This window comes from Ctenopharyngodon idella, chromosome 13 (assembly GCF_019924925.1).
Source record: "Ctenopharyngodon idella isolate HZGC_01 chromosome 13, HZGC01, whole genome shotgun sequence".
In the NCBI taxonomy this organism is placed as follows: Eukaryota; Metazoa; Chordata; class Actinopteri; order Cypriniformes; family Xenocyprididae; genus Ctenopharyngodon; species Ctenopharyngodon idella.
Genome location: NC_067232.1, coordinates 36231270 through 36253253, shown reverse-complemented (window position 1 = coordinate 36253253; position 21984 = coordinate 36231270). Strand labels below are relative to the sequence as shown.

Below are 21984 nucleotides of genomic sequence, written 5' to 3'. Positions count from 1 at the left end.
GGAATGGCATTTCCAAGCTGCGTGTGATATTGTCAATGATTTCTTTTGCATAAAATTATGAACTGATGCGTCTTGTGTCTTGGAAAGGATTTGCTGAGATTGTGAGTTGCCATAGAAATCTGTGAGTTCAAAGCAAATAATTCCACTGATTAAATTTTCATATTTTAATTAAAGTCACATTTGAAATCAAAACAAGTTAAATTTCCTACATTTTAATTATTCCAATCAAATTCCTATTGAAGTGAACTGATTACTAAAGTAATTTAATCAGAAAAAAATTGAAACAGTGCCATAGCTTGTTAGCATTAAAATTATGATCTCATTATTTAAATATTATAGGAGGAGCCAAATTCTGAAAAGCAGCATCAGGAACATAGATACAGCACCCCCAAAAAGAATTTGGACAGTTAGGCACACTTAAAAATGTATCAGTGTCTTAACATTATATAACAGAATATCAAACTAAGTTGCATTTACTGTATTTGACACAAAGATACCACACACACACACACACACGCACTGAGAAATATATATATATATATATAGTTCATTTGGTGAACTACAGTATACGTTTGTGAACTTGAGAACTGACTTAATACAGTACATCTACTAAAAACCATGAAAACATTTGCTATTTTTCTTTGGTTTGATATTGTGTTATTTAATGCAACAAAGAGTGGTTTTAGGAGTAGTTTAAGTGTCCAAATACTTTATGGCCACTGTAAACTAAATGCATTTATTTCAAAAGAAGAAAAAGTGGTTCTGATTGGAGATTTGCCAGCCAATACAAATCGCCAAGTCATGCATTGTGAATTAGGAAGTAGTGGTGCATTCTTGGCAGCAAAGCACCTCAAGCTAGGTGTTCCATATACATGAAATGATTTGTGAAGTACAACTGGCTCAAGAGCCGAAGAAAAGTGCTGATGCGTTTCAGATGGGCTGGTAGCTTCTCTAATCGCATTCATATTTTACAATAAGTGTGTGTGTATGTGTGTGTTTGTGTACAATGTAAAGGCAGGGATGACACGGGTAGTGATTTCCAACTCTTTTATTAACACAAAACCAGGAGAAAAAGGCGAGGACGTGAGACGAGGTTGAGAGGAGCGCTGATGGGCTCGTGGCCACCGCTGGGGGCTAAGTGGAGGTCCTGCACTCTCAGGCCATCCATCCACCAGAGAAAGCAAAAAAAAAAAAGACTCTGGATTCCAGTGGCTAACTGAAAGAACAGCCTTTAAACAGAGATTTAATAAACTAACATCAAAGCTTTTCCCCCAAGCACCTCAGGGGAGAGGGAGCCAAATTCATTAGGGGCCCACTCAGCTTAGGCAACCCAGATGACAAACTGTTTCACACATTTTCTCGTGGCACTAAATATAACTTGCCCAACCCTCCTTCACACATACTTCCTACTCTCTTTTCATACTAGATGCTTGCTCATTTTTTGACATCATGATGCATTTTAGGTGACAAATACTACTTTTCAAATGTACTTTTATTATTTGTGCACTATAATTCAATTACAGTGTTTGCAAGGCAGCATAATGTTGATATTCTTCAAATATTCTGGCTAGGGTTTGAGGGATGCACAATATATGTGTTGATATGACAGATTTATTTATTTATTTATTATTATTTGTTGGTCTTGATCAATTTTGGATATGTAGGGTTGAATTCAGGTTGATTGGGACACTTTTTTCCCCAGTCATCTCAATGGCAAAACGCCATTGAAAAAGTCAACCTGAATTCACCCCTAACTGTGCATGTCCATTTCCATCTATTTTAATATAATGTTGCCATCTTCTAATGCTAGCTTAAAGTTAATAATATTAACAATTTAGTCCTTCATACTTTCAATTACAATAGGATGCCTAAACCACTCAAACCTAAGTATTACATTTCTGCAATTTGTTATCATATAAATGTTTTGTAGAAAATGTTCAGCCAATTTCTAACAAAGTCTTATTACTGAATTCCAGTTGGTCTTGTCTTCCTTGCTGTATTTAAAGAGTGTAAATTCTGCGTCATTAGCGTCACCAAACTGAATAATTTTTGAACGGGTTTCCTGAACACTCCTCCCATCTTCTATTGGTAAGACAAACAAATACCCCCGCCCTAAACTCACACCATTGGTTGTGCCCAAGTTGCTGCGTCGGATGCTCAAACAAACAGCAACACTGAGTCAAACGTTACTTCCGAATATGCCTACTTCCATACGATGCAATGTATGCCAAAATAGTGGTATGTCCGTATTCATAGTATTCAAAAAACAGTAGTTGAAAAGTACACAGATGTCCTATTAATTCTGCTGAGATACTTAAGTGTGCATTCAATGGACACTTTACTACCCTGTAAAGAAATAAGAGAAGATTTGTAAATGACAATAAAGCGACACAAATGGCGCTGGTAGGTCATGTGACAATATCTACAGACGGTACGCAATGCAGCTTATGTTTTTACACTTTTTAGGGTAATCAACCTATGAACGATACTTGTCTGTGCATATTACGCTGACTGAAATAATTTTAACATCATAAAAATTACATCACCTTTACTGAACTATGTTGATTTCTGTGTACAGCTGAAAGAAAAGAAGATGTGTGCTGACTGGCATGATGGCGGTATTTTGTTTACACCAAGCCAAAACCTAAACCGAAACTTCTTTTGCTGCCTTGCAAACACTGATATTTCTTACTGGAAATGTAAATCTAGTCGTCTTTGTGCGGTTGGGGCAAATGAGAGGAAAGAGCTATGCCTCTACTTCTTCCTGGTGGGAGTGGGGGACTTCATGCCACGGGGCGGTGTGGTGGATTTGGCATTTTGGGTAGGAGCCGGAGACTTGCCCGCAGCAGGGGCGGGGGTGGCAGCCTTGGTGGTGGGAATTACAATCGGACCTGTGGGAGGCATGATCCTCTTGGGCGTGGGTGTGGGTTTGATTTCTGGAATCTTGTCGCCGTGTTTGTACACGCTGACGACGATGTCCACAGACTCGCCACCAAACTTGTTTTGCACCGTCATGGTGTACTTGCCGGAGTCCTCCAGGGACACGCCTTTGATGGTGAGGCTGGCGAACTTGCCTGAGTCCATGGCAATGACGTACTGATCGCTGGGTTCTACATCATGATCGTTCTTAGACCAGCTGACCAGAGGTTTGGGGTCACCGCAGACTGTGCAGGTCAGACTCAGAGTCTGAAGAAAAAAACAAAACAAATGAAAGATTTGATTCATATTTAATCTGAAACATTCTCAGAGGAAGTATGTTGTCATTATCATTCAAACGACATAAATATGAGAAACATCATGACTACATTAAAAGATGCACATAATTCTGAATGATAATATGATATTCCGTGCAATGGCTACTAAACATCCTTATGTATCTTTCTTTTAGAATAAATATTTAGGAATTAAGTGAATATAGAGAGGTTATCATTAATAAAGTGACCATATATTTTTTCTGAAACCCTTTGCTATTAATTGTTATTAATGCAATGAAACATGTAGGTCTATAACTTCTTAAAGGGTTAGTTCACCCAAAAATGAAAATAAGGTCATTTATTACTCACCCTCATGTCGTTCCACACCCGTAAGACCTTCATTCATCTTCGGAACACAAATTAAGATATTTTTGATTAAATCCGATGGCTCAGTGAGGCCTGCATTCACAGCAATGACATTTCCTCTCTCAAGATTCATAAAGGTACTAAAAACATATTTAAAACAGTTCATGCGAGTTCAGTAGTTCTACTTTAATATTATAAAGTGACAAGAATATTTTTGTGTGGCAAAAAACCAAAATAACGACTTTCCAACAATATAGTGATGGGCCAATTTCAAAATGATAATCGAATCAGTGACTCGGAGCGCCAAAGTCACGTGATTTCAGAAGTTTAGCCGTTTGATTGGAGATCCGAGTCACTGATTTGATTCATAAAGCTCCGAAGCAGTGTTTTGAAATCAGCCCATCACTATATTGTTGAAAAGTCGTTATTTAGTTTTTTTGGCGCACAAAAAGTATTCTCGTCACTTTATTATATTAAGGTAGAACTACTGAACTCGCATGAACTGTTTTAAATATGTTTTTAGTACCTTTATGGATCTTGAGAGAGGAAATGTCATTGCTTTGAATGCAGGCCTCACTGAGCCATCGGATTTAATCAAAAATATCTTAATTTGTGTTCCGAAGATGAATGAAGGTCTTACGGGTGTAAAACGACATCAGGGTGAGTAATAAATGACTTTATTTTCATTTTTGGGTGAACTAACCCTTTAAGGTGAGAAATAGATATTTAAAGAAAGTTTCTAGCCTCTATAAAGATGTCAGTGATAACTTGTTGTACCCATATAGGTACAATTTATTTTGAGTGTACATAAATCTAACTTTGTTTTCAGATTCTTGTTGCATTTTTTTCGGTTTACATGACATTTCACAGTAATGGATATCAACAAAGTAACTCAGACTTTTTATGAAAAAGAGCAGCTCAATGAAAACTAAAATACACAGTACATCCAAAGCCCTGTGGGGAACTCTCACTGGAAAACCACAGTATACATGACCTCTGCAGGTCATCATGTGAAAGGTCTCCTCTCCCACATGAGTTTACCTCATCTTTCCTTTAATGGATCTGAGAGCCACTGACCTGCTATGTTTATTTGATCTGAAAGAAAAAAGGATGCCGGGCATTTCCAGCATCAACTATTCAGGCGAATCATAATCCCACCAATATCCTTTCACAGGCAGAATACACCATATTCCCCAAGCTGGCTTCATGCTGCTAGCAAGCAATGGATTATGAGGCAGAAGACAATGGACATGGATCTTAGGGAGCGGAGGAGTATGACGCCCTCCAACACGCACTCCCAGGGTTGAAGAGAAGAGCCGCAGAACGGCACTCACCGACACGACTGCCTGCGGCAATACAGATCACTAATGCGTTGGCTACAGCCCTCCATGGGCGTTTAAAAAGGAATGCTCCAGTTGCAATACAAGTTTAGGTCTATTGACAACATTTAAGGCATGTGTAGATTATCACAGAAAGTAATGTTGACTCATTGCTTAGTCTGTAATAGCAAGCAAAAATTGTGTGTACAGTAACACTTACACTTAGGAGACAGTTACAGTAATGTAACATAGTAGTGGATCCTAACCATAAATTTAGGTGGCCAGATTCATAGTGCTAGCTTAAGTTATGTAATTAATATAATTAATGTACAATTGTAATTAACAACTTGTTTTGCATTCTAATCACTGAACACATGTAGATGCACTTTTGCCAGAAATTCTTACATAATAAATCTTATACTTGGTATGCTGCTCCACATCATCCTGCCTGCCCTCTTTTAAAGAAGAACAGACGTGTTCACAATCTGACTTGCTGAACTAATGCAGATTGATATACACATGTTGCTGAAGCGGATTGATTGGTCTGGAAGATTTGCGTAAGGTAATGTAAAATTAGTGATTTCTGTCCCTGTGGCTCTCAATTGGGGCACACTGCATTTCCATTTCTCACCACAGATTTACATTGGAAAAATGTGTGGTACTGCTGAGCTCTTTGTATGAAAATTATTCCGGCAAAAGCCAAAAGTTATATTTTAATATTTTACAACTTAACTTTGCAACTTAAAATAACCTAGGAACTGCAGAATTCAAAACAAGTTAGTTAATTCAGGATTGATTACGTTTATATAGAGGTCCATAGCTTCAAGTAGATGAGCCACCTTTATTTATATAGAAACAGAAACAGAAAAGTAAATATCTTATTTTGTTATTTATATTAGTTATTCGGTAACAACCAGTTATTTGAGCTATAAAGATGTCTAAATCATTCTTTTGAGGTGGGACTACCTTTCCAGGCAGAGTAAATTCAGTATTACAGTAAGGCATCTTAAGTCTATGGTCTAAGTCACTTTATAGATGAAATGAACTAATTTAATAATTGATGATGTTTACAAAGGAACTGAATCAACACTGAACTGACTTCAGCTGAAAAATAACTGTACAGCCGAAACGAACTGTTTGCATCATTGAATCATTTTCCTGTTATCACTGCTTTGAAACAATCTGTAAAGCGCTATATAAATAAAGGTGACTTGACTTCACTATGGGGCCAAGGTCTTTGGGTAAAGACCTTCACATTTTTAGTAAAGACTAGGGATGTAACGGTACATGTATTCGCCCTGAACCGCATGATACGGACGTCACGGTTCAGTGCATGCCATCAGACGACGAATACAGTCAGTCACGGGCGATCCAGGGGGCGTGTGCGTTAATGGAACGCTGTTTGCTAACCGCCACAACAGGTAAAAGAGCAGAAGAAGAAAAGCACATACGCAAGTGACTTAAGCACTTGAAAACCAAGTCCCATTAGATCGAATATGTCTTTCTGTAAAAGGCTTGCGCACTCAACTGTGCGTAAATGGAGTGGAACGCGGAAAAAATTATTTTATGAGGGTAGCAAATTGTAACACTGCTAATGCACCAGTTTTATTTTTTATTATTCTATTAATTATGTACTTTTATAACACAAGATGCTTTTCAGTTTTCAGGGGGACTAAATGCCGTTAGGTGGAACAAACTGTGATTTGCACAACTGTCTATTCAAAATAAAATAAACCTAGCATTGTGGATTTGTATCTTTGTCCAGTAACACTTTAGTTTGGGGTCCGATTCTCACAATTAACTAGTTGCTTATTAGCATGCATATTTCTAGGATATTGGCTGTTTATTAGTACTTATAAAGCAGATATTAATGCCTTATTCTGCATGACCATATTCTACATCCCATAATTCTACCCAATTCCCAAGCTTAACAACTACCTTAATAACTATTAATATGCAGTAATTAGGGGTTTATTGAGGCAAAAGTCATAATTAATAGGTAGTTGGACCCTAAAATTGGACCCTAAACTAAAAAGTGACCATTTTTCCTATTGAACCGAAATCGAGGTACGTACTGAAGCGTGACTTCTGTGTATCGTTACACCCCAAGTAAAGACCATAAATTATTCATTAATACATCTCAGGCTGCGTATGCAACCCAGTTCCCTGAGAAGGGGAACGACACACTGCGTCATGGAGTTTACACTATTACACTATAACTTCATAAGCATGACCGGTGTCTGAAGTATGTGTAACCACACGCCAGTATCCATTGTCTGACAACAGAGCACCCCTGAATATAAAAGAGCACCTGCAATACACGTTGTAACAAGGTTCTAGTTCAGGGAAGAAGGAGGCGGGAACCGGCGAACATTCAACATACACTTTAATGTCAAATTAAATAAACACTACAAAACAAAAGTAAAGCGGCAGCCCCGCATGGGCAACTGCCGCATATAAACAAAATAAAACAACATAAATGTCCCAGGCCTGGTCCTCTCTCTCCTTCACTGTAGGCACTCCTCCTTTTGTCATTCCGTAGCTCCTCCGTGGGACTCACATCAGGTGTGGTGCGCAGGTGATGATCATTATCACTTGTGCCACCAGCTCTCAGCCTTGCCCTGCAAGCCACATACCCTCGAGACTGCACTCTACCAACCCCTCCACCAGGGGGCTGTCACAGCGGCTGGAGCACCTGGGGTTAAGGAGAGACGAGGCGAGAGATGGGAGAGAGGATAAAGGGGAAAAAAAAATCTGGGTCCGGTTCCCAGAATACACTGCCACTCAGTCCTCAACCAGCTGAGAGGCCCTCACTCCCTGTGCCATGCGATGGTAATTTGATGCTCATTTATGGATGGCACAATATAAATGTCCCAGGCCTGGCCCTCTCTCGTCCTTCACTGTCGTCACCCCTCTTATCAGTCCGGAGCTCCTCCACAGGACTCGCTTCAGGTGTGGTGTGCAGGCTCATTAACACTCGTGCCACCTGTCTTTCTCCGTTCACATGGCTCTCGGCTCCGCCTTGCTCGCCACACACGTCATCAACTCTTTTGTCTGAAGGAAATGTGCAGGCAAGCCCTAGGCATGGCAACGAAAAGCAGCGTCTCGTTCCCCTTCTCAGGGAACCGGGTTGCATACGCAACCTGAGACCTTCCCTTTAGAAGTTGAACTTTGAACTATGGTGGAACCAATACCCACTACCATTCTGAGTGCATGCCTCACTTAGCTGTGAATGTGCACATACATAGTGGGCATAGTATAAATTGACTCTAGGAATTACTCAGCCAGAGTCAGAAATGCGTCAACCCCATGGGTGCATCCATGCTACTCCCTAAGCCAAAACTCTCTGACAGTGGTGGAAAGAGTACTAAAAAATTGTACTTAAAGGCACAATATGTAAGATTTTTGGATTAAAATATCTAGAACAGTGTTATTTATTTTGTTGACTTGTGTACTTACATTATCCCAGATGTTTCCAAGAATGTTTAAATCCAGAGAAATAAGCAATTTTAACCAGGACATGGACAGTGTCCGTGCGTTGCATATCAATGACAGCATACCTGCGTTACCCACGATTTCCGGTTTTATTTTGTAAATCACTATATAGTCGTGTATATAGTGTCATGTTTGACACTAATTGTCATGTTTGGCACTATGCTAAGCAAAAGTACTAGCTATCCCTGTTGCCAAGTGTGATTGTTTTATTACTAATTTTGGAAAGTAAGTCAATGTAAGATCATTTGAATGTTTTTTAAGAAGGGCAAAAGCAAAGAAGATTAAGTGAGGGGTCCGATCAAAGAAATGAGGGATTAAAACAGTATAAATAAGAAAGTGGCAGTAAACAAAAAAATAAAGTGTGGTATGGGTTAACATGTTAAATAAAATGCTCTTTTTTTTTGTTCTACCAAAAATGTGCCGGGAGCCCATTGTTGCTATAGTAATGAACTACACTCTTACGTGCATCAGATTGACAGATAAACCATACACTCTTATTTCACTGTTGTTGCTAATGTTGAGGTTATTTCAGCTTCATACAAAGTTTGCTTCGTACATTTAGTTTAACTGTATTGTTAAAGAGGGCAAGCTTTACCACTCAACTGAACTGTGCTCATGCATTTTAGACACTTACATTATGTTCTTGCTCCGTCCATGCAATAACTGCATCCTTGTATGAGCCGAGTTTTCTATTTACTTCAACTGCTCAGTGCTCTGGTAATATCAATGGTATGACTCATTTCAGGAGCTGCCAAAATTACTATTTAAAGTCAGAAATTAGAATATGAGCATAGCTCACTTACATTCACTAAAATATTGAAACATTAGCGATACTGCTTCAAAACGCGAGTGCCAGTGATCAAAAACCTCAAACCTCAGGTTTAAGCAAGGTTTGAACGCCCCACGCCCCAGCTGAACTCGAAGTTTTGATTGGTTTTGCACCTGAGTCAGACTTGTCTGTTATTGGCTAAAGCACAGGGCTTCACCGCAGTAGTTTGAAAAGTGCCTGTCAAATGCCAGCTCGCTCTATTGCTCCGTCGGCACCTTTGTCAAAGTACTTTGTACTTTTAATGAAAAATAAATGTACCGAAATTGAATACTTTATTTTTATTCAACTCAAGTAAAAGAACCACAATTTAATTATACTCAAGAAAGTAGAAAAAAAAGGAAAAATGTATTCAAGTACTGTAACGAAAGTATTTGTAATTAGTTACTAATTACCTCTGCTCCCTGATACTAGGAAAGATCCCCAAGTTTCTATGCTCTACATTGAGGGAAGTCCCAGTTGTTACACCTTCCTCCATCCCTTGTGGGAAAGGCCTCAACCCTATATGGCCCCAAGAGCAGAACTCTAAGGGGAAAATACCCAACATAGCCTCAGCTATATCAGACAGATATCATCAGTATTTTAACAAGGCTCTTAGGGAGCAGCCTACCGAAGGGAACATTTCCAACTACAACCTTCGGAACTACCACACTGCAGGGAAGCTTCTGCTCAAATTTAAAGACCCTAGAGTAATTAGGGGAAAACAGTGCATACCCTGACTTGAGTAAAGGCACTTCTCCAGGACTTACTATAGTTAATGGCTAAACTATAGAATGACCAATGATAAGAGCGGATGCCACTGGCGATCCACCTCTACTCGTCAGTTTGTAACAGTGATCATATGGAGAGACCTAGAGTAGCACCCCCCCAAAGGGGGAGCATACATCCCTTCTTCAAGACCCATCAACAGTTGGGGAGGGAGGTTAACGAAACAAAAGGACTCTTATGAATTGTCCATCAGAGTTCCGTTCACCCTGCTCTACTCTGAGGGTTGCTTGAGCAGCCTATGAAAGGGAGCATGAAAGGGAGCATGCAAGGTGCTAAAAACCTCAGTAATTAGCACCTCGGTATAGACAAAGAGTGGGTAACCACTTATTTTTCTGCCCAGGCTACAACTTTCGGTATTGTCACTCTTCCAAGGGGGAGTATACATCCTTACCTTTATTCAGGAAAAGAAGGCAAACAAAAGCAGGATATAAAGCATTTTGCCCAATAACTCTCATCACCTAGGCTTTAAACCCCAAGAAAGCCGCAGGGGAGCTTAAGCCCTACTTAAAGACCCTAATGTAACTGGGGGAGAGAAGCTCATACCATGCCTTTACTAAAGACTCTCCCTAAGACTCGCTATAGCTAGCATTTAATCTTTTTCTCTTAGCACTAGTCCATAGTATGCGACAGATAACAAAGAGGGGCGTCATGCAGGCAAACTTCCTCTACTTACTAGCATTGTCGGACCAGAGCCATACTAGAGCACACATTCAAAGGGGAGCGATATCTCTACTTCAAGACCCAACAATAGTTGGGAGGTAAACAAAGTAGAGGGAACTATACTGCCCACCTAATTTCGTTCACCTTGCATCAACCCTTAGACTGACTAGAGGGAACACGTGAAGAGAGCAAGATATAAACATACAATAGCTTTCCAACACCTCGCCAAATGCATGAACATGCCAGCATTGTTTTTTTTTCCCCTAAAAAAATATATTCCATGCTCGACATGGAGGGTGGTTTAGCATTTCTTCTCGTTTTAATCCTAAAACAAAACCTACTCAATTCCATTGAAATTCAGCAAGGAAGTCTAGTCAGTGTAAGCCAGAGAAATAATAAATAATCTCAAACCTCCTCAAGAGGGACCATGAATGACAATGCACTTTTTTACTGCGGGAACCTGCGTACCATCAAACTGCCCCATTTTTTAATAAGATAAAATTCCTTCAACGGTCTTGGCTGTCCTGCATAGTGTAGATCTCCCTGATATCCACCAGGTTCAGCCACAACTGCCTCTCTGTTACCACCATCAAACGTCCGATGGCTGTTTGTTTTGTGGTGCGGAGGGCCGTGATGTGAAAAATCCCTCCACATTTGCGTAATTGGAATGTTAAAAGGGAAATTTGTACGCTGAATACAGTTTCTTCCACAGTCTCTCAAACTTGGTGTGAAGATCTAGAAATGCAAGACTCGTGGGAGAGGGACGATCATGGCCCACCAGGAATCGTTCATTGAGTCTACTGCGAAAGAATTCCTGATTCTTCCAAGACAGATCCAATATAACCATGGAGTGGGCCATTACATCCAACAGTTCCCCATATGTGGGGTTGATGGAAGGAGTGGACTCAACACATTCAGTTTCTTCCTTGGAGCTAGATACCACCAACAACATGCTCTCTGCTGGATCGGACAATGTCAGAGACTGGGCTTCCTGATCCAGCAAATCGCTCAAGATGGCAATCAAGGATTGAAAAAGAGCGACCCCTCTCTGAAAGTCCTTGGCCAGCTTGACCTGCAATCCCCTCGATCTAAGGGACCCAAACCACGGGGTGCAGACACCTGTCCCTCAATTTCGAAAGGGAACCTAGTTCATTATTTCAGCTGTACAGTTCTAAATCATGCTTTTGTTGGGCTATTTGTCTAGGCCAGGGTTGTCCAGTCCAACTACTGGACTGCACACCCCTGTCCTGCATAGTGTAGATCAATTAAACACAACTGAACCAGCTAATCAAGGTTTTACTAGGTATACTAGAAACTTCCAGGCAGGTGTATTGAGGCAAGTTGGAGCTAAACTCAAACTGCAGGACAGTGGCCAGCGGACTTAAAAAGAGTACAACTTGATGACTTTAAAAAAAGGTCAAATATAAAGATTTGGTCACAACATAATACCTATACTCATTTGTGTTGTTTTATAGTATTAATTACTTTATTAACATTCCAAAAGTGGAAAAAATAATAAAGAATAAGTACTGGTAAGTGGTAAGTGCAATTGAATGGTCGTTGCTGAGTGGAGCCTGAATGGAGGCTATATATATATATATATAAATTTTTTTTTTTTTTTTTTTTTGTGTACATTGGTGCATGGTGTTTTTGACATGATTTTCTTCAAAAGGAAAATCAGATCAGAATCCATTTTCTTTATGCATTGTGATCTATTTTTCAGTGTTATGGCTCACACATAACAAGCTTAAACAAACCTTCTTTTCCATGATAGTCACAACATCAGGAAGACCACCAACCACTTTGCCACGATCTGACAAGAAAACATCGCAAAGTTAATTTTAGGAATATAATTACATATCAAAGCAGGACCCCCGAGAGTGTTGGAAGTGATTGAGTATACTCACTCTTTTCAGCATATGCTTCCGCTCTGAAGGGCAAAAGAAGAATAGCATTGTTGAGTTCATTAGCAGACCTTAATATTTTACCCAAACACTGATGTACAGCTCACATGCTTTGCATCTCTAAACTTTTAGGACATGGAAAGCCACGTGGTGGCCTAATGCACTGGTTATCTTACTTGAGTCTCTGAAATTCTGCGTAGGCGTTGTCGTAGACTAAAGGGGGGAAAACAGAAAAAAAGAATAAAAGTTAAGAGCATATAAAACATGAATAAAATTTTTTTAAAAAGGAAAACTGCACACTGTCTCTCTACTCGCCGCGTCTTGTCCCGGAGGCACGGCATAAAAAGAAAATCAGCTCTCATTATTTTAATAGCATTGTTTTCCTGCTTCGCTGGAAATAGCTCTTCTTCCCCTACTCATTACTGTCACCATTCGGCAAATCGCATGACCTGTCAGACACCAGCCCTTGATTATGTTTGTCATTACACAGTCTGTTGACAAACTGAAACCGCTGCCAGTATCTGCACCTTTGATACTATGATGGCATTTTTTCATCCCTGGATTTCCCTAAATACATTTCCTGTGTACGCAGCTGCAAACACTGGCCTTTACTTCCAATTAAACACGTCTACACAGGATCAATGCCAGAACACGTGTTTCAGGTGACCATTTTGGTTATAACAAATGTGGTATAGGGTTTTGGAGTTCAAAAAAACTTTGAAAATGGACAAAACCACTTTGAAAACATGACAGTCTTCAGCATTGATGTGGCGTTTTTCATTTATGCTGATTCTGGAGGGGATTTGAAAACTATTTGAGCTGTTCTTAAAGTATTTCACTTAATAATTAAGTTCAAATGTAATTGGGTTCTTTTTCACAATACTCTCCTTTAAAGGCATCATAAATTTTGAATTTATTTTTCCCCCTGAGGTCCACTTATAATGTTTAGTCAAGGTTGTTTTATGCTAAAACAGGCATCATTTATTTTTCCGTGACTATTTACGACCCGCTCTTAGGCCATTAGGATTAAACGAGGAGGAAGTTTTATGTCCAGAAGGTTAAGGCAAATTTAAGGTCAACTGTTATTAAATACCTTTGGAAATAATCAGAAAGCAGTATTAAGGAATGACACATTTAAACAACTCACGTTGTCCAGAGAGGTCCAGGGTACGAGTGTGTGTCTTCTCGGGATCCACAATCTCAATAGTATAAATCCCTTTATCCTTATCAGTAGGTTCGACTATCTCCAAAGTTGCCATTGCTGGGTTGCCACCAATTCGCATTCTTTCTGATGCAGTGATTTTAGATTCCCTTGAAGTACAAAGAGCAATGAATGCACAGAGACCTGTTAAATATCTGTTAAATATCATCAGTGAGAGAATAACAACACCAATACAACCATGTGCAAGCGCGACACATGCACATCAATGCTTTAAACATGTTACAACGAAGGCATGTTTAATCCCTTTTTAAACTCAATTGTTTGCTCATTTTTCCATAGAGTAAATGTTAGACATGCCTTTTTTTTAAAGTGGGACATCAAATTAGCATGTCCCTAGAGTAAAATTAGACACGGCGGGTGTTTTTTTGTGTTGCAACTGAATGTGAAATTCCCCCTGCATTAATACCTGCTTTGCGTGAGATTCAAAACGTGCAACACGGGGAGGAAAGACCCAGAATAACCACTTCAAAATGCTAATACAGGGATTTGAGAACCCATGCGAGCAGGAAGAAGCTTTTCTCGCTACGTTAGTATTTCACATGCTACTGAATCACCTCCAGGGCAGAGCATTAGGCAACTGCAATCAGAATGATTTGTTTTGTGTTGACAACAGAGCGAGGAACAAGACAGACTCTTTATTCCTGTAATTTCCTGTAGTTCAATAATCATTTATTTTGTACACTTCACACTAAAGCAACACAAAATTATAGACCAAAATCTGAAAATCATGTTTACATGTAGAGTCGTTGTCACGCCTGGGGACATGAAAAGGCATGTGCATTTCATTTTCACGGGTATTTATCTTTTTTATTCTAGGAAATCTTTTTAAGTGAGAGTGGAAAATGTGCATACTTTTGTTTCCAATGGATCTTCATCTCCTCAGTGTAATATTTCATATGGCACTCAAGCATAATGCCTTCCGCAGTGCACTGAATCGACAACTCGGAGGCACTGGATCCTGTCCAGGTCAAAAAAGAAGGAAAGAGATCTTAAAATTCACCAACAGGGGCTGTTTGGACAAAAAGCTGCATTGCTGTGATTCAGCACATGCTTAAGCTGAGCTTCTTTTGTTATTTATGCAAAGATTTTCAAGTAGGCATTCAACTAAAATTAACAACTGTTCTTCTCACAATTGCAGTAACAGAAGTGTTGGGAAGTCATTTCATCACAAAGATTGAGAATTGATTCAGTACATTGGAAACTGAGCTCAGGGGGTAGAAATGCATCTAGTTGATCAACTGCTGTAGTTCACATTGATTATGTATAAATAAATTAATGTGAAAATATGTGAGATCAAGAATGTGGTCATATTTCACCTAAAAATCATTAAACGTATATATTTATATTTGCATTGTGACATTATATTCATGTCAATTTAGCAGATTTTCCTATAGTGAACATTAATTAAAAAAAATCTATCCATCCATTCTTCAAACCACTTGGAAAACACCCTGGATGGATATCCAGTACCTTACAGGGTTTGGAAAAATTATATATAGTATGTTTTAATTATTTTTATGTATTTTACCAGTTTTTAAAAACTTAGTGAATTATTAGCTTATGCTTAAAAGCTTGAAATTAGTTTTGTAAAATTGTAATATGATAGTATTTGTATCTACTGTAGGTACTGTATGTATGAATTTCTTTTGATGGCTTTACTAATATGCTTAACTATGTGCATTTTTTTTTCACCAGGATATATTTTCAGTCACCTAAATACCAAATCAACATGGTATGCTTTTTAGCATAAGAGTATCAAAATCACCCTAGGGTTACAGTCATACAAATCCTCACCAAGGCCCTGACTGTATAGCAGCACTAAAAATCAACTATGGGAAAACATAAAAAGTTCATAATTGAAGTTCTGGTCAAATTTATGTTAGACTCCATAGACAGAGAAGATGAGAGAGGGGTGGAAGATGACTGATTTAAAATCAGTTGGGGTTAACACAAAGAAAGACATGCTGGCTTTGGAGAGCCAAATGACGAGCACACTGATACATGTCATACACACCAGAGATATGACTGAGCTCATTAATGATGTCATCAAAAGCTGTGGGTGAGAAAAAGACATTTTTAATACGTTTTATGGAACATTTTTCAGCACACATTTACATTTTTCTATATTTGATAAGACAACCCTGAGAGACGGTACCTTTGCCAGAAACATCAATCTGTGACACATCTTGGCCTCTGTCATCGGTGATGGTTGCTTTATATAGTCCCACATCCTTCTTGGAGAACTAGAATATCAGGATAAAAAAATACAGCATCTCACAAAAACAGGCCACTTGAGTGATGCTTTTTTTAGAGCATTACCGGCAGAACAGTTTCTGTGCTACATTGTCTTGGGAGTAAATTATAGCTGTTTCAAATAGTTTTGTAAAAATACATTTGACAAAAAAAAATGTCAAAGAATAACCAGCATTACATAAAATTACTACATCATTCAATTGATTCACACCTCTGGTTTCAATCCTTTGGGAGTCAAAAGCTCTTAAGGTTATTTCTCATGTGAAATGTTCTTATGGTATTATTCATAAGATGACAGAAGCGATTATAACAAATACAGTATAATTTTGTCATGCGTGAAGCTTCTTTGTTGTATTTATCGAGGTTGCACAAGCTGTTTTACTTTGTAAACGGGAAGAATATTGACTGAAACAACCCTAGAACAATTACCCTTAACAGTCCAGCAGGGATTATTTGTCTGTTTACTGAAATAACCTTAGCTGTGGTACTTAGCATTTACTACACTTCAATACACTTCTGATATATTTTAAACTTTGATTACGGAAAACACAAACATAAATGCTGCCTATTACTGACTAAACTAGTGGTCACAACCCCAAAATTGGTCACAAATCTGTTCTGTTCTGAGGGCAGCATGGAAAAACAAAACAAAAAAAACAATGGTAAATGCTAATAATATATCACAATTATTAGCCATATAAACATGTTTAGAATTGCAATGATAAGATATATGCATAGTAAGAGAGAAGTAAAAAAAAGAAAAAAAAGAAAAAGAAAAAGCAAATTCTGACACTTATACTGTGTTATACTTTTAGATCACTATTCTACTATTGTTTATGTATTCACTGGAAATATTAAATAACATGGAATATAATATATGGGTTAACTGGTTTTGTTTTATAAATTTCAATGTTTTTAAACAGCTTTTTGGTTTACTTTTGAACAATAAGCAATTTTGGAACTATGTCGGACCACCGCTTGATATCCAGATAAAAACCTTTGGGCTAGACAATTTTTTAACTGTTTATGAAGTGAAGTGCTCACATGAGTTAGGGGGAACTTGCAGACTCCTGAGTTTAAGTCGGCAGGCACCTCAGGAATCACCTCTACATTGTCCTTATACCACTGAAACACAGACTCCTTCTTCAAATTAGCCACCTGAAAGTGGTCAGACATGCAAGAAAACACCAATATATCATCAGTCAGTCAAAGACATTCAATTTGATTGGGCTAAATCATTCCCATTCAACTTGCCTTGCAAACAAGAGTGACAGAGGCATTATCCCCAACTTGAATGGAGAGGAACTCCGTAAAGTGAGGGCCTGAAATATAAAATTGGAAAATGAACATTCTGAAATCATGGGAAACATGATTTCATATTTTCAAAATATACTAGTTTGAGTAGAATCTACAACATAACTGAGGGGAAAGAGTGACTGGCATATTAATAAAAATTTCTTCTTCTACAGAAGCAAGATAGTCATACAGGTTTGGAACAACATGAGGGTCAGAAATGGGGATGAGCCCGAAGCCGAATACCTTATTCGGAAAGGCACAGGTAATGGCTTCAGAACAAATAACAAATTCTACCGAATAATAGTACACAGCTGTTTGCACTGCGCTCTTTCATCACTTACTTTATTTTGGTGCGTATATCTATTTAATTACTTCATATATAAAACCATGATTTGCACTCACAAAAATAAATCTCCTTTTGTTATTTTATTTTACTTTTTTCACCAGGAGGACAAAACACAGACGTTTCAGCTCAAGGCCTTCTTCAGTGCTTTAACAATTCAGTACCTCCACCCACTTTTTTAGCCATTAATTATGTTGACAACACCATTCATCAACTAAATTAACCAATATTAAGTCTCTAAAAACAAGTTCTGATTAGAGTTGTCAGAAATACATGGTCATAAATAATCATTGATCACTGATTATTTATGATGATGTATTTCTGATGACTCTAATCATTGGTTCTTCCATTGTCATGTGTTTTGATATGCTTAATTGTGGTAGTTGATGTTTGTCAATTTATTTAAATTTGTTTAATTGTTTAAAGGGTTAGTTCACCCAAAAATGAAATTTCTGTCATTAAGTACTCACCCTTGTGTTGTTCCAAACCCGCAAGTCTTTTGTTCGTTTTCAGAACACAAATTAAGATATTTTTGATGAAATTTTTATCCCCCATAGAAAGCAACATAATTACCGTCATTAAAGGTCCAGAAATGTATTAAAGACATCATTAAAATAGTCAAATTGACTACAGTGGTTCAACCTTAATGTTATGAAGTGACAAGAATACTTTTTTTGCGCAAAAACAATAATGACTAACAAATAATGACTTTATTCAACAATTTCACCTCTCCCCTGTCAGTCTCATATGCAGTTGACGTAATTTTGTTTTGATTTCTCGTTGCTTCATAACATTAAGGTTGTACCACTGTAGTCAAGTTGACTATTTTAATGAAAAACCTCTTGGATTTCAAAAATATCTTAATTTGTGTTCCGAAGATGAACGAAGGTCTTACGGGTTTGGAACGACATGAGGGTGAGTACTTAATGACAGAAATTTCATTTTTGGGTGAACTAACCCTTTAACTGTTTTGAATATGGGATTCTTTATTATTCATGTTACTGTCAAGTCTTGAATCATGTGTATGTGTATGTGTAAGAAGATTTATTTTTGTGAGTGCAGATCATGGTTTTATATCGAATAATAGTAAAAAATATCTGGCAGACACAGTCACTCCTCGTTCTTCGTGGATAACAGTTGAGCCAGGGCATGATATTATGAGCATGATATTATATCTATAATAATGAGTGTATGAAGTGAATGAGTGTGAACTCTATATATTCTATATGTATAAAGCATATTTTAGAAACTTCATTATAAAATGTATATTTATTTGTAACAATTATATTAACAGCAATAATAAGAAATTCCTGTTGTAAGAACAGCTAATGAACACAGCTCTGCAGTGTCATGGAAACATTCCAGGTGAAGATATAGGAAAATTCATTGTCTTCCATTTCTCCCTTCACCAAGTGCATTCCAAACAGCTACATTATGACACACAAGTGCCCTGCTCCCTCCAAAGTCCCCATTTCAAGGGCTCTGCACTTCAGAATGAATAGGGCATAGGGATGCTCACTTCAGATTGGAATTCGCCCAAAAACAGGCTTCTCATGTAATTTTAATGAACTTCCAAGTCCATTTTTTTCCCAAATACAGATACGGATACAAATAATTCTGAGATTGTAACAGATACAGATATTGGTTCTGCTACACACCCCTAGTCCGTAAATAATAAGAGCATTATCATTTTTGTGTGAACTATTCATAGAAGACTTTTTTTCAGCAGGGAACCAATAAGACATTTTGTCGATGATGCAAAGCTTGTTTGTAAACCTCAAAAAAGCAATAGCAAGATTGCATTACAAAACCACAGGGTCTAATTCACTCTATCAGAAGTTTATTTCAACAGCTACATCAACACGATGAGTGCAGTACCCTCTTTCACACGAATGTACTCCCTCCTTTGGTAGTCCGCCTCAGCCAACGCTGCCTTGAAGGCTGGAACAGGAAAATAAAGCAGAAACTATAAGAGGTCAGTGAATGGAGTTCAACAGAAGAGCACAACATCCCAAGATGTAAGCTACAAAAGCCCTAGAGCGATGCTGGCTCTCACCATCTCCAATCAGCACCAGAGAGGACTGGGCCTTAGCTCTGCCATCTTGGATCTGCACGGTGAAAGTGCCCTCGCTGTCTTCAGTGAAATGATCCATCACCATCTCAATAATGCCTGTAGCTGCGTCATGACTCATTTTAGTTTGCTGTGAAAAAGCCAGAGAGGTAAACATTTCTCTCCTGGGCTTTTCATAGGAGGCTCAAGCAAATGAACATAACAGATGGTAGTATTGCAAAGCTGAATCTATTTATTTGGATTGGTTATGTTTTCTTGCACAGCACCAGTTGGAGCTGTACTTAAAGGGATAGTTCACCCAAAAATGAAAATGATCCCATGATTTACTCACGCTCAAGCCATCCTAGGTGTATATGACTATCTTCTTTCAGACGAACACAATCGGCAATATATTAAAAAAAAAAAAAAAAAGAAAGAAATTTTGTATATATATTGTGTATTCAACGTACATCATGGCATTGTGTATTATGTCACTGAAGTTAACGCTTTTTGGACATACGTCGAATGCGCATGGCTGTCGTGCCGGAAGCTCGTTATTTTACTTTATAACGTTTTAAATAATGATATTTGTCTTACACAAACACTTTGATTCCCTTCAGAAGGCCTTTATTACCCCCTGGAGTCGTATGGATTCATTTTTTTGGATGGGTGCATTTTTTTGTCTTTAAAATTTGGGCAGCCATTCACAATCATTATAAACCTTGGAGGACTAAGGATATTTTTAAATATATCTCTGATTGTGTTTGTCTGAAAGAAGATAGTCATATTCACCTAGGATGGCTTGAGGGTGAGTAAATCATGGAATAATTTTTGGGTGAACTATCCCTTTAAAGGGGTAGTTAACTCAGAATGACAGTTCTGTAATATCTGGCTGATATTGAAAGCAGATAATTATGTTAAGACAGATAACAGTTAAATGGCAGATATTTGAATTGTATAGGCCTACTATTTTGTCTAAATAAAATAAAAAATAAAAAACACTAAAAATGGAAATTACAATGTGCAATAGTGCACAGTGCAAAAATATGTATATTAATTACATTTAACAATATTATTATATTATATTATATTATATTATTTATTGGCTAATATACAGTATATCCAAAATAATCTGATAACTAATATGATACTGATATTTTGTGTAATCCCTACACAATATAATCTGTCGTGCCAAGCAATATTTTCCGTGAGTAATGACTTAAATAATATGAAAATAGTTCAAAAGTCATATGGACCCTGTCTGTGATACTTTTACTGTGCTGTTCAATATCTTCTTTTATGTTCCACAGAAGAAGAAAGTCATGGGGTTTGGAAGAACCTGAGGCTAAGTAAATGATGACAGAATTGTCATTTTGGGGTGAACTATCCCTTTAATATAAAACTCCCTGATTTCTGTTTATGAAATAATGAAGGCTGTGGTTGTCGGTACCGTTTTATTTGACAGTTATTTACCTCACAGTTGACAAGCTCCTTGTTATTGGCAAAGAATTTGTAGGTCACAGAAGAGGAGATGCCCTCAGCGTGCAGCCAAAAGCGCATACGGCCTCTCTCTAGAATCTTATAGGCCAGTTCAGTCTTCAGAGGAATAACTGCGACACAAGAGAGGTGACGCTTGACAAGCTGACATGTCGCCTTGTGTGTTTGTCACAGTTCATATGCATGACCTTAGACTTGTAAATTTACACATGCTGATCCTATAAAAAAATCGTATAGTTTATTTTAAGCAATAAGCCACGCTATTTATTCCAGTGATTTTACAATGCTTAAATGTTGTTGTCAGGCACAGCGTGAAGCTAAACCCCTCTCACTTTGATGAAATCACTGTAATAGCCTCAAATGTTTTATAATACAGTGGCAATATCATTTTTTATTTTTTATTTTTTTTAAAAAGACACTAATGTTCAATAAATAGTCACACTGCTATTAATAATATGTCTTGTCATATAGTTCATTAGTGTAGGGCCATTTATGGTTGCCAAGCAACATAGCAATTTGGCAGATTTAAAATTCAGGGTTCCCATACCTGAATATTCCTATGGCTTTTCTAAATAAGGACTCCTAAAATGATAGATCAGAGATCAATTTTTGCACTTACAAAGAATTATTTTAGCCAATTAAATATGTATGCAAAGCATAACTAGAAAAACATACATCTCACAGAAGTGAGTACACCCCTCACATTTTTGTAAATATTTTATTATACCTTTTATATGTGACAACACTGAAGAAATGACACTTTGCTACAATGTAAAGTAGTAAGTGTACAG

The 21984-nt window shown here is 37.8% G+C and overlaps 1 protein-coding gene across 1 annotated transcript in view; it reads right to left on the bottom strand.

The window, feature by feature from the left end:
• Nucleotides 1-1033: 1033 nt before the first annotated feature.
• myom2b (myomesin 2b) overlaps nucleotides 1034-21984 on the bottom strand; it is a 53607-nt gene continuing 32656 nt past the window's right edge. The window contains exons 24-36 of the mRNA XM_051916819.1: nucleotides 21170-21306; nucleotides 19703-19847; nucleotides 19525-19587; nucleotides 17262-17329; nucleotides 17052-17165; nucleotides 15910-15997; nucleotides 15769-15807; nucleotides 14607-14712; nucleotides 13680-13843; nucleotides 12709-12745; nucleotides 12536-12558; nucleotides 12386-12441; nucleotides 1034-3186 (exon numbers count right to left, since the gene is read on the bottom strand). Coding sequence (XP_051772779.1) covers nucleotides 2755-3186; nucleotides 12386-12441; nucleotides 12536-12558; nucleotides 12709-12745; nucleotides 13680-13843; nucleotides 14607-14712; nucleotides 15769-15807; nucleotides 15910-15997; nucleotides 17052-17165; nucleotides 17262-17329; nucleotides 19525-19587; nucleotides 19703-19847; nucleotides 21170-21306 — 1472 coding nt within the window. The 3' untranslated portion in view covers nucleotides 1034-2754. The remainder of the gene's footprint in view (nucleotides 3187-12385; nucleotides 12442-12535; nucleotides 12559-12708; nucleotides 12746-13679; nucleotides 13844-14606; nucleotides 14713-15768; nucleotides 15808-15909; nucleotides 15998-17051; nucleotides 17166-17261; nucleotides 17330-19524; nucleotides 19588-19702; nucleotides 19848-21169; nucleotides 21307-21984) is intronic.